Below are 12,815 nucleotides of genomic sequence, written 5' to 3' on the forward strand. Positions count from 1 at the left end.
ATACCGATAGCATCGGGGAAAGCTGCCAATACTGCCTAAAATGCTGGTATCTGGGTATCGGCGAGTACGCCGGTCTACTCTATGCCGATCCGATATCACATAATGTAATATATAATACTTGTGTAATTTACAGAAGGCTAATCATATTATTTGACATTAGTATTTCACTAACTTGTAGCTGCTTACTTACTTACTGCCCTTTACGCCGGCTGGCATGTAGGGCAGCAACTTGTAGATGCACTTAACAATTATTAATGGCATAACTGTAATGTTTTATATAATTGAAAAACAATTAATGTCCGATTTTCATAATATTAGGGTTGTTTTGTAGGTTTTAAAGTTGATTTCTTACACTTTTAAAGTAGCCAGAATAATCTTTTCTGCCTTTTGACTGGGGTCTTTCTTGTCTTTCCGGTGACACTAATGGCACAACATATTTTTCAGATGGGGGTCCACAGTTAAGTGAGTTGAGTTGAGCTATGCAAAACAGACATCATAATTTGGTCTGCCTTTCATTATTTTCAAGGAAAAAAAGCTAACTTTTGTCAACTCTCTGCCTTTCAATTACCCTACTTCAGGGCAAAAACAAATACATCATGTCATTGATTAGTGAGCTGGTTAACCCTAAACTCTAAACTTATTTATTTGGTTTTACTGTCCTTGATGTACATGGAGGGCTTCATCTCTGGATGGATTTTATATTCTACAGATGAAGTTGCTCTCTTCTATCGAGTCTTATTCTTTAATGACTGATCCATATACCGATCAAAGACAATGCGTCCTACATCATAGTCAGCCATCATCATTTTGCTACGTTTGTTGAATGCATCCTCAAGATCTGCCAGCTTCAGCATGGTTTGTGTCTTCTTCATACTCTGAAGAACACCGTCAACTATCAGAACTTTGACAGGCTGTGGGATACCTGAAAGATCTTCCTGCATCAGATCAGGCTGTGGGACAACTTCAAGAGGCTCTGCCATGGCATCTTCTACTGCATGCAGTAGAAGACTGGCTTTGTCTGTGGGAATGTACAGGGTGCCATCAACAGCACACAGAGAACGGGGAACTATTGACATATTCACCAATTGTCTCCTTTGGGAACTAAACTTGGTCGGCTGCCTTGGATGCTTAAACATCGTCCCAGCAATTCACGTTCCTCACGCAACTTGATGACTTTGTCTCCAATATGTACTTTAGTTTTTTCCATCCAATTCGAACATGTCTTCAACTTGAGTTTCGTCATTTTGTCCCACACTGAGAGACTTGATGTAGAGATGAATCGTTACAAACAAACTCCTCGCTTCTGGCCCTTATCTACAAACTGAAGAATGTCATTTTTTTGCCCCAACTGACACAAGTGCTGATGAAACCAGAATCTTCAATGATGTCTTCTCTTGAAACGGATTGCCTCCACAGTGCAACTCAATCAATTTTCTCTTTACCTCAATGCAATCTCTAAAGTTCTCCTCAGAATAGGGATGCTATGGTAGTATGGTTCAAGAGGTTTAATGTGTAAAAAAAAAAGAAAGAAAGAAACGTTCCTAACCCACAAAGATTTGGTGGGCCCATGTAGTAACTCTGAGGACCCCCTAGGGGTCATGGGCCGCCTGTGGAAGACCCCTGGTATTAGCTAGCTACTACTCATTTGTGTTATCACAGCCGAGCTACAACTACTTTTATTCTTACATTTTTATCTAATTTGACGTTATTCTGGAACAGAAGCAGAGCGAGGAATGTAATGAGAATTTATAGGCCCAGGGGTCAGTCCGGGAGGTCCAAGGTGAGGAAACACCCCTACCAAAAGTCAATACAGATTCTTCTGGACACTTTAAAAGTTTAAGAAATCAACTCAGAATGTTTTAAAACATACAAAACAATTCTAATATTATGAAAATCGGACATTAACTGGCTGGCATACTCTTCTGGGAGGTCCCAAATAGATGACCCCCCAGAAACGGGGTGGGAGGCCGGAAAATTTGAACCCCATAATTTTCTCATAGTTTGGACTATAGAACCAAGATCTGCAAAAAAAAGTATTACGGGAGCTGCTTTTTTCTTAACGGCCTCGTACCGCACTAATACTCAAGTTATGGGTTTCTGAATCAGTATCGATAAATAAAGAATGTTATCTGTACATCTCTATGCGAGGGACTAGTCCTAACAGCTTGTCTTCCTGCTCGTCCGTCCACAGCTACCTCATCGCTGAACTCCCAGCTCCAACACCTGCAACAGCTGCAGCAGCTACAGCAGCACCACCACCACCACCAGCAACAACAACAACAGCAACAACAGCAGCACCTTCACCACCACCATCACCACCAACAGACCCACCATGCCCAGCAGACCCCGCTGTCGTCACAGCATCACATGACTCCGCCCAGGCTACAGCAGCAGTCGTCCATCCCCTCTCCCGGCGGCTCCACCTGCTCCTCCACCTCCGGCCCACCGCCGCACTCTCCGCCTCACAGGCCCAGCCAGTCGCCGGCCCGCAGCCTGCCCTCGCCCGTCAGTGTCACCCCACCCATGCAGCTGCAGGTGAGTTTCATAAGAGCTTCCGCTCTGCAAGCCTGCACTGTTGTTGTTGGGAGAGTTCAATGGTTGGTTGTTTGTGTGCGTGGCGTGCATGTGTAGCAGTAGTGGGAATTTCCCTTAATAGCTAGTGGGAACAAGTCGGAATTAGGCCCGGAAGAGCCTAGCTATTCCGGGGCGTTACATGTGTGTGTGCGTACGTGCGTGCGTGAGGTGCGTGCGTGCGCTGACTGCACTCGCAATGAATCTTCTACATGACTGGAGTGATATGAAATCCCTTGATCCCTCCCTTGTACAATGAATTAAAAGCGAGCATCAGTGCGACAATAAAAAAAGAGTAAGAAATCAGTGATCAGTTAAGAAGTCAAGTAGCGGCGTGTGTATTTGAATAGTGTGATTATGTCGCTGAGCGGGGTCAACCTTGAGATAAAACCTCAAGCAGCAGCAAAGACCGGTATTTCATCGTCCGTCAGCACTTGATCTTGATCAAGTGGGAGCGTTTTAAATCATTTTCGGGAGCTCTTCTCGTCCACGCTGAGCTATTAGAATATGCATTTCGCTTTGCCGGGTTAGAAGATGTGCTTATGCACATGAAACCTTGCCGCCCCTCGCTGGCTGATCCTGTGAGGTTATCTCTCCACACACTTATCATCGGCGAAATCAGGCCCGTTTTTTGAGGGGGCTCTCTCCCCCCCCCCCCTTCAAATTCCTTTTTTTGTCAGTTTGTCTGTCCATCTATCTCCCCCCAGTGTTCCGTCCGTTCGGGCTGTCACTGCGTGACGATAATAACCTATTTTATGTCCCTGTGGTTTCATTTCTGGTGGAGACTGGCCAGGGTCGCCTCTCTGTCCCCGGTCACATTCATCAGCGTCAGACCCTTATTGGGTTGTGGTGCAACCTTTCTTTATGGCCGGGATGAGTTGGGCTATTTGTTTCCTCCACCCACAACCCCAGCGGTGGACGGTAACTAAGTACATTTACTCAAGTATACTCTACTTAAGTACCATTTTGATGTATTTTATTTTTACTTTAATGGAGTACTTCCAATTTTCAATACTTTCTTTTACTTCTACTCCACTACATCCCAGAGGCAGATATTGTACTTTTCGCTCCACTACAATTAATTGTTACAAAACATACACTAACCGCTTCAGCTCTCTATGCTTTGGATTTTTTTAAATAACCGATCTACTAAGCCGATTTACAAGCCACTTGCTTTTAAACTTGTAGATAGGCTATTTTTAAAGGGTGTTGTACATTTGAAAACTTGCTAAATGAGACATTCTGCACAATGAGACAATACTCAATACTCTGATGCTAATACCTTTGCACTTTGTAAGTACATGTTGAATACCGAACTTGTAGGAACTTGTAACAGACTATTTCTGCAAACGGGTATTGATACTGATTAACGTGAGTATACTTCTTCTATCACTGCGGATCCTCAGGATCATAATGGCCTCCCAAGGCTAGCATTCATTTTAGTCGACAAAATCAAGTGTGGATTTAGCTGACTAAAATCTTATGATATTTAGTCGACTAAAACTAAAATATTTCAATGACAAAAATATGACTAACACTACCCAAAACACTACGACTTACAGTAGACTAAATAAAGATTTGCCATCAAAATCAACACTGCACTTTACAGACTCACACATTCAGCCTCTCGCATCGTGGTGGGGCCACAGTCCCTGATATTTTCCAGATGACGGATAACGGTTTTGATCAGATACACACTGTGGTCAGACGACCGACCGTCTTGTTCAATTTGCAATATTTCCGGGAAACCATTACTTTGATAAATTTCCAAGAATCTACGAGTCCCAGTCCTCCGGGGGCAAAACAAGGGACACAGTGAAGACAGAAGGGGGCGGGGGGAGAGGTATCTCATGTTATTGGCCTCTATGCTATACTGACCAAAACTGAGACCCTTTGCTTTATATAGATTGTCTTTCCTATAAAGCACATCTGAGAGGCTGATTACGATGACCGAGGACAGAGATGATGGGGGGGTGGGAGGTGAAGGGGCCAAATCAGGCATCATTAAGATATTGGCTCATCAAATGGGATTAAGTGAAGTGTGTGCGTGCGTGCATGCGTGTGCGATGTGCTGTGCTGTGCTGTGCACCGGTGAGCAGGGACAGAAGTAAAAGGTTTAGTTTTGCTGGGTGGGTCAGAGGGAGAATGTGCCCATATGTCACCGAATCAGTGGCTCTCCCAAGGTCAGCCAATAGGATTTGGGCCTTATAACCATCGCCTCCGCCTGGCGCCTGCGTGGCACTTGGCTCCTCCTGTCTCACTGCACACACGTCAACTTGATTGGATTTTCAGTCACCAGAATTTCACCAGTTATCATGTGGTTCAGATGTTTCTGTCCAAGGAGGGACTGCGTGCCACTTATCTAATCAGAGAGAACCCCCCAGTGTCAGTGTCTTGCTCAAGGACACTTTGACAGTAACTGGGGGAGCCCGGGATCGAACTGGGAACCTCACGGTCCTCATCCGGCCCTCTGCCCCATGCTACTCTTACTGAAGCCCCATTGCTTGGTATATCGAGAGCTTTGAAGAGAGGAGAAGCAAGCACTCAGTTGAGTAGTTTACAGTAACTTTCGGGTGCATGCAGGTTCTGGTAGCAATAACAATCTATAGAAAGGAAAACCAGCACTCACTTTTTGTCCATTTAGGATTCTTTGTTTATTTAGAGTTCTCCCCCCAGCAGCAGCAACAACGAATGTTTCGGCCCTTCGGCCTTCCTCAGCGTGAACGAGAGAGCTTTGCCTTCTGACTCAGCTCTCGTTTTTGTCACCACACAACAGACTGCCATACCGCCCCTGCTGTTAATAACCCACATAATATTACAGATACTGTGACACTTCTCTTTCAGCCTCTCATTGGTTCACACAACCAGCGCCACTCAGCCGTTGAACTATAGTTGACTAAATGGAGGAAAACCGCCATGAGAGAACGTGTTATTATGTTGCAATTAACCTTCCCAAACACAATTGCCTCCCCGTAGGGGATGATGGAGACAAAGCCAATGATACGGGCAGTCAAGTCACTACATCCTTAATGCACTTTAATCTCCCCCAGTTTTAATTCTGGGAGACATAATGCATTAATTATGGCTATTAGAGTAGAATTAGAGTACAATGTGAATTGTTTTCGCGGATTCCCAACTCCGATTACTCCAGCTAATTTGCCTGAAACAGAATAGGAATCCCACACACATGCACACACACATGCACAACACACACACACACACACACACACACACACACACACACACACACACACACAGTCGTCATGCGTGGTACTGCAAGCCTGCGGCCTGTGGCCCGTCTGAAATATCCAATGCGGCGATGACAAATAGGCAGCGGGGAGATTATGAAATTTGCTTAAGTGTGTTAATGGGCTGATTGTGGGAGCCCGCTGGATTTAGACTGGAAGTTGATTGATTAGAGCTGCGGCGGGTTTACTCCACGCCCAGAGAGCTCAGGGATTTGATGTGGTGGCGGTGGGGGGGTGGGGGGGGTGCGGGGCTGGCGCTCACCGCCAAGTCTGTTACACTGGAATTGATCTTAATTAGATCTGAAAGACCTGCCACAGCAGAATGGTCGCGCCGATTAAAATGAAAAACAGGAGAAATTACTGATCAAATTAATCATAATGTCGGGGCTACAGCTGTAGGTCTGGTGTAATTTGCCACTCCAGTGAGTTACATCGGCCCGGGCAGAGAGAGGAGAGGCGCTACATACTGATCCATGGCAGTGGGAGGCTTAGGCCAGCCTATCAACTCTCTTATTCCATGCTGTGTGCTTCCCAGAACACCCCCCCATTGACCCTATACCAAGTCTCTCTCTCTCTCTCTCTCTCTCTCTCTCTCTCGCTCTCCCTCCCATTTGTTTTACTCACAAATACAGCGTCTGCAGTTTGAGCATTTGCAGTAGATTCACATCGGCCTCACTTGGTAATAACTCGTCATCTCATCCTTTTAACCACATGAACCTCTACCTACTACAGCATCCCTATGGGCACCTTCGGCGAAGGTTAGCCTGGTTACAGGCAGCAGCAGCGTGTCACATTTGAGCTTGTAGATCGTCTATTTTTTGTTGTTGCTATTTTACATACAAACAAACTATTGAGTTTTTAAGTGGCTAAATATCCCAACAGGCCACACCTGTAGCTGTGGTCTAATCATCAAAATTACTTCCACAATCTAAAAATCCAATGAATTCATAGAGCACATTTAAATGTATGATTATTATTAAAATACATTGCCTTTCTTTTTAAATAAGCTTTAATAAAGCCATATGAGTTGATGTGTAAAGTGGAAGAACATGACATGTTATACTAATACTAGTAGCGTCTCCCATGTTGCTGCCGGCCGTCCGTCCCTGTCATGGCTCGTCCTGTCTCGTCACCAGGATGTCCTGTGTGTTCGCTAATAGCCTCTGACCTTGGTCCAGCCACTGCATGGCGGCTGGCCGGGTTTCAGTGGCGAAGAACACGACTGGAGATGGAGGGAGGCGCACCTCTGTCCTCGGCCTTCTCCTCCTCCGTCGTCTGTCAGTCTACCCCCCGTCCTCCTCCCTCCCTCCCTCCCGTCCCTCGCAAGCCCTTGTCTCCTCCTTGGTCGCTCTGTCAGAACCCCACGCTGGGCCTGTCCACTCTTTCCCCGTCCACACACACACACACACACACACACACACACACACACACACACACACACACACACACACACACACACGTCACACACACACACACACACACACACACACACACACACACACACACACACACACACTCACACACACACAGAGAGTAATTACAGCCTAGGGGGCCCTGCCCTGGCCGTCGCCGCACTCCACAATTTACCACCGAAAATACGTGCGCAGACATCTCTCTCCTTACTTTCTCTCTCTCCACCGCTGCCTCTAGTCTGCACCCCCGACATCACAGGAGGACCGCGGGGCCTCAGACCCATACAAGTGCTGCAATTACCTGAGCTCTCTTTCTCCTTCTCCTTCTTCTTCAACTCCTCTGCCCCCCCCCCTCCAACCCCAACCCCATTCCTCTCAACCTCACTCTCCCCTTGGCTCCACTCATACTATTCCCTGGCAATCAGCCTTCATTAGAGGCCTCTAGTGAAAAACCCATCGTCACCAAGGTCAGCCAGCTGCCAACCACAACAGCCTTTCAGGGGCTCTCTCTGGCTGTCTGCTATCTCCGCTCTCTCTATCCCTCCGTCTCATTCTCTCCTCCATTTCTCCTTTCTCCTCCTCTTCTTCTTCCCCAAGAACCACCCTTCACTCCCCCCCTCTTCATCATCCTCTTCAGTCTCTCTGTAGCCCCATCTCAATTGCTTTTGTCTCCCCGCTGAGGTCTCTCTCTCTCTCCCTCCCTCCCTCAGACGTCCATGCTGCATGTCACTGTCTTTCTGCTGCGGTGCACTTTTTTACTCATGTCAGCCACTGTTAAAATCACCACTGTCCAATTTGCTCAGATTTTGTTGTTACTGTAAGTTTCCCCACCCCACGCACACACTTTTTCCAGGTGTTTCTCACTATATATTAACACATGTGACTGTGTGAACCCATTAAAACCGGGAAAGCATCCGTGTCATATTAGATTTAAAACACTTTAGCCATATTTTATACTACAAGATCTACAAGATCATAGTGTGGTGACACGCTATATTTTATGAGCTTTCAGATCTGCGATTTTTTGGTTTCTGGGGGTCATATTCTGAGATGTGGGTCGGATATCGGGGGAAAATACAGGCCTCGGATCTTAATGGGTTAACATGAGTATTAAATAGCCGCCTGCGCATCGTGATGGATCGGTTGGTTTTCCACATCAGACGTCATATTTAATTTCTCAAAAAATAAGAAAATGGTCTCAATCATTAATTATATCAAAATTCGAAATGATATGGTCTTTGCATGCTTATGAATGCAATTGCAATGGCTCATACTGTGTCCTACTGCTGAAAGTGAAATTATTTATCTCTGACATCTCATGCCAGTAGATACATTGGACACAAGATATGCCAATCTAATTTAAACTTTTCCAGCATCATTCGTTATAGTTCTAAATCAATTGTGGATATAGTTGCTTTAACAACAGTTCAGTGTGCGTGCGTGCGTATAATATATGTATTACACACAGCACACTCACAGTATCGCTTTTTGTAAAAGAAAACTTTGACAAAAATGTGGATGAGAATGTTCTTGTATTTTAGATTTAGGACATTGCTCGTTTTGTAATTACAATTTCATAATGAAATGCAGCAATTCTAAATATCTTACTATAATGGACACATTGGCTGTGTGCTTTCCTCCGGTCACATGCTTTAGAAAACGCAAAGCAGCTCGGCTTAGCTGCTTATTAATGCACAGGAAATCCAGCTCTTAAGAAGGCAGCTTACATAACATGCGCGCGCCACAATTTAGAAATACAAATGTGCACTGTTGACTGAAGCAGAAAATAAGACTGTTGCCCATCAACAGCGCCGCATTTCATATGAATAATTATGAAGCACAAGGGAGGGGGGTAAGATGAGAGGAAACAGCCTGACCATGACAAGCTCTACTACTTTTATTTACTTCAAATGAGGGATTAGCCGCTGAGGGAATCTACAGACTTAAGAGCCAGGCAAGGTGCTGCCTCTCCATCTCCCCAATACCAAGGAAATAAATGAACTTATAGCCATATTCTGGAATGGAATGGCTGCTATTGTTTGTTTTGTTTGTTTGTTTGTCTTTTCCATGCTACATTTCATGCTGTCACTTTTCGGTCATCAGTGGTGATGGAAAGGAAAGTAACAAGTACATTACTTACTTACTTACTTCTACTCCACTATATCTCAGATTGCAATATTGTACTTTTACTCCACTACTATTATTTGAAAACCTTAGTTAGATTTAGATTATTATGACAAAATATATACATTAATCACTTCAGCCCTATACATTTGGCCATTTGGAAATAGCCAATCTAAAAGCTCTCAATGCGTTGCGATGCGACGCATTTTGAGCTTGTAGATCTGCTATTTTCAAATTATTTGAAAACTTTAAATGGGACATTCTGCATGAGTACTTTTACATTGAGTACATTGTGATGCCAATACTTTTGTACAGTACCTTTACTCAAGTGCATTTTAATTGCATTTCTACATTGCAGTATTGATACTTTTACTTATACGTAAAACATTTTTGTACTTTTTTCACTACTGGTCATCAGTGACTCTTTGAATAAATCGTTGCTTCTGTATACCATGCAATTAGGCAGTGTGCAGGCGTATTATTTCTATTGTCGATGTGCACTTTTTTTTAAATTAAAAATGCACCCAGCACATTCTGCAGTGCTTGTTGTGTTCCGGAAGCACTGGGTTCTCCAGAACTCACCGAGCGCTGAGCTATAACATTCTCTCTGCTGTTTTATAATGTTATCCCCCCACCTTCTTCTATTACCTGCCGTGAAAAGAAAAACCTCCCTGGGTGGGCAGAGTGTTTCCAGCCCACAGTGAGAGAGAGAGAGAGAGAGAGAGGTATGGGCTGATCTCTCCCATCAGCCCTTGCACTTGCATCAGGGGGCATCACCAGCACATTAGACGCCCACAGGGGAGCCCTCAGACAGAGCGGCCGGGCTAAGGCTCACCTAACACTGGATAAAGAATAGGGTTTCTTTAATTATGAGGCAGGCCTGTGACATTGAGTTCTGAGCCCCCACCTCCTCCTCGTCCTCCTCTACCTCCTCCTCCCCTTCCTCTGCTCCTCCACTCCTGCTCTCCTCTCCTCTCCCACCAGCCCTCCTCCTCCCAGACGCTGTCTAAGTGCTCCGCTCCACTGAGGAGGCCAGTACCCCCGCGGGGCGCGATTCCTACTGCCTGTAATTTCTGATGCCCATTAGTGACCGCAAACAGAGCACCAGGCGCACACACACGCACACACACACACACACACACACACACACACACACACACACACATACACAGGGAATACAGCCAGCGCAGCACTGTTTGTAAAAAAAAAAAAAACCTTTTAATGCAACATTATTGTATTATGACCCCCTTGTAGACTCAAGTCAAAAGTCCTATTTACGGTCCCTGCAGGAATATTAGCAGAGAATTCTTTCCATCCCCCGGATGGAGGCTTATTTTGCGATGGCTAAGGCTTATTTTTGGATACACATTAGTCTCCTCTGAGGTGAACTCCACTTTGGAAATGTTAACAAACAAGTTCAAGGCAAGCACCCTAAGGCACTGGTCCTCAACCAGTGGTCCGGAGACCACCAGCGGTCCTTGAGGGGATATCCATCAATACAGCATGGAGTTGTGGACAAAATCTTATCCAATGACAACAAAATGTTAAAATGTTTGGGTCTGAGGCGGCTAAATATCGGAATAAATAATGGACCTTGGCCTAAGGAGTAGAGTTGTCACGATTATGAACATTTTTTTGACAAAAGAAATTCGCTCAAATAGTTGTGGTTAACGATTTTATGGGTTTCTATCATTTGAACATTATAAATAGAAATTAGTCAGGCTTAGTTGCACAGGGCAGACTTTATACTTTGTTTTAATACTATAAAAATATATGGAAATATGAAGATTATGCAAAATAATTATTGCGATTATCTCAAATAATTGCGATTAGGCGATTATGTATTAACTGTGAGTGACGGGCCTTGAGCTTTCTGTTGCTTTTCTCCCAGGTTGATGATTTTATGGCTTATTATTTGATTTTATGGGCAGATGCAAAATTGATGCGTTTTGTAAATGAACTGGATGAGAACAAGCACAAGCGGTGCATTTTCTCAACTTAACTCCTCAAAATAAGAGGCAGAACAAAAGTCCAATCAATACACAGAAGTCTGTAGTTGTCATCAATTCATCTCTCCACTTATTTAATGCTGATTTAGCTCGTGCCTATGAGAGTGTGCATGTTTGAGAGAGAGAGAGAGAGAGGGGGGGGGAGAGATGAGAGAGAGAGAGAGGGGGGGGAGATGAGAGAGAGAGAAAGAAAGAAAGAAAGAGGGGGAGCATAGGGAACAGGGAGGGAGAGGGAGAGAGAGAGAGAGAGAGCGAGAGATGAGAGAGAAAGAGGGGGAGCATAGGGAACAGGGAGGGAGAGGGAGAGAGAGAGAGAGAGAGAGAGAGAGAGAGAGGGAGAGATGAGAGAGAAAGAGGGGGAGCATAGGGAACAGGGAGGGAGAGAGGGAGGGGGAGAGGCAGAGAGGCGTATTTATCGATCAAGGGTGACCACCACATCTTAGCCACAGAGCCCCTCTCTCGTGATTAATCTTGGGGCTCAGAGTTGGCCAATGACACTTGACAGGCCCTCCCCCCTTCAAAGTCCTCCATTTCTCTTCATTACTGGCCCGTATTTTTGGACACCGCAGTGGCGAGTAATCATTTACCTTTATTGTGTTTATAAAGCTGCGCGCAAAGGATGACCCTTTTCTATATTGAATTGTGGACATCAAAAGATCACTGGACATTGATTAGGATGATATTAAAGTCATTCAAATGCTATATTTATATGTCAGACAACACAGCAAAGTGAAAAGACATGGCATTCATTCCTCTCCCTCTGAATGAAAACGAATGGAGTGGGTTCCATGTGGTTGACGTAGTATTCCCCAAATCAATTACGGTGTACATTTGTTTGCTAGGTAATTGTGATGGGTTAAGCAAGATTAATGGGTAAATACCTCTGATACTATACCCATATAATATAATATCTGTCTGTGCTTCATGGATTGTGTTTGTTTTCTTTTTTACGGCAATGACTAAAAAAAGCTGTATAGGAATCTACTTTGAAATCACAGGCGGAGCAGTATAGTCCATCTCCTTGGCTTAAAGGTGCCATGATTCTCAACCCAACACTACACCAGCGTGCCGTACAGAAATAACTGCACCAAATATGTCACATCATGGGGCTGAAATGGTCAGCACTTTCCCGCGGATACTTAATCACAGTGTAGTCTTATGCGTTTAATACATACCGGAGAAAAGCTAAATATTATAGATCATTCCTCACGAAGAGGAATAGTGTAAAAGGAATGTAGTATAACTTGTTTTGGTTTTTTTCTACTCATGGAGTGTGTGTCGTCCATCCCCCCCTTCTCCCCCCCCCCCCCTCGACCAGTGGAAATATACTGCTGCGGTGATGGATGACAGAGAATCCACTCTGCACCTCTGTGCTTCACAATTTCCAACAAATGGTCCGGAGAAGATTTTATGTAATGATTAAAGCCGCTGTTAATTTCACATGAGGGTAA

The 12,815-nt window shown here is 44.7% G+C and overlaps 1 protein-coding gene across 1 annotated transcript in view; it reads left to right on the forward strand.

Moving 5' to 3' along the window:
• pou6f2 (POU class 6 homeobox 2) overlaps nucleotides 1–12,815 on the forward strand; it is a 103,425-nt gene that overhangs the window by 54,962 nt on the left and 35,648 nt on the right. Inside the window, exon 5 of the mRNA XM_080793356.1 lies at nucleotides 2,192–2,535. Within this exon, the coding sequence (XP_080649482.1) occupies nucleotides 2,192–2,535 (344 nt within the window). The remainder of the gene's footprint in view (nucleotides 1–2,191; nucleotides 2,536–12,815) is intronic.

This window comes from Protomyctophum bolini, assembly GCF_963924005.1.
Source record: "Protomyctophum bolini genome assembly, chromosome: 21".
NCBI lineage: Eukaryota > Metazoa > Chordata > Actinopteri > Myctophiformes > Myctophidae > Protomyctophum > Protomyctophum bolini.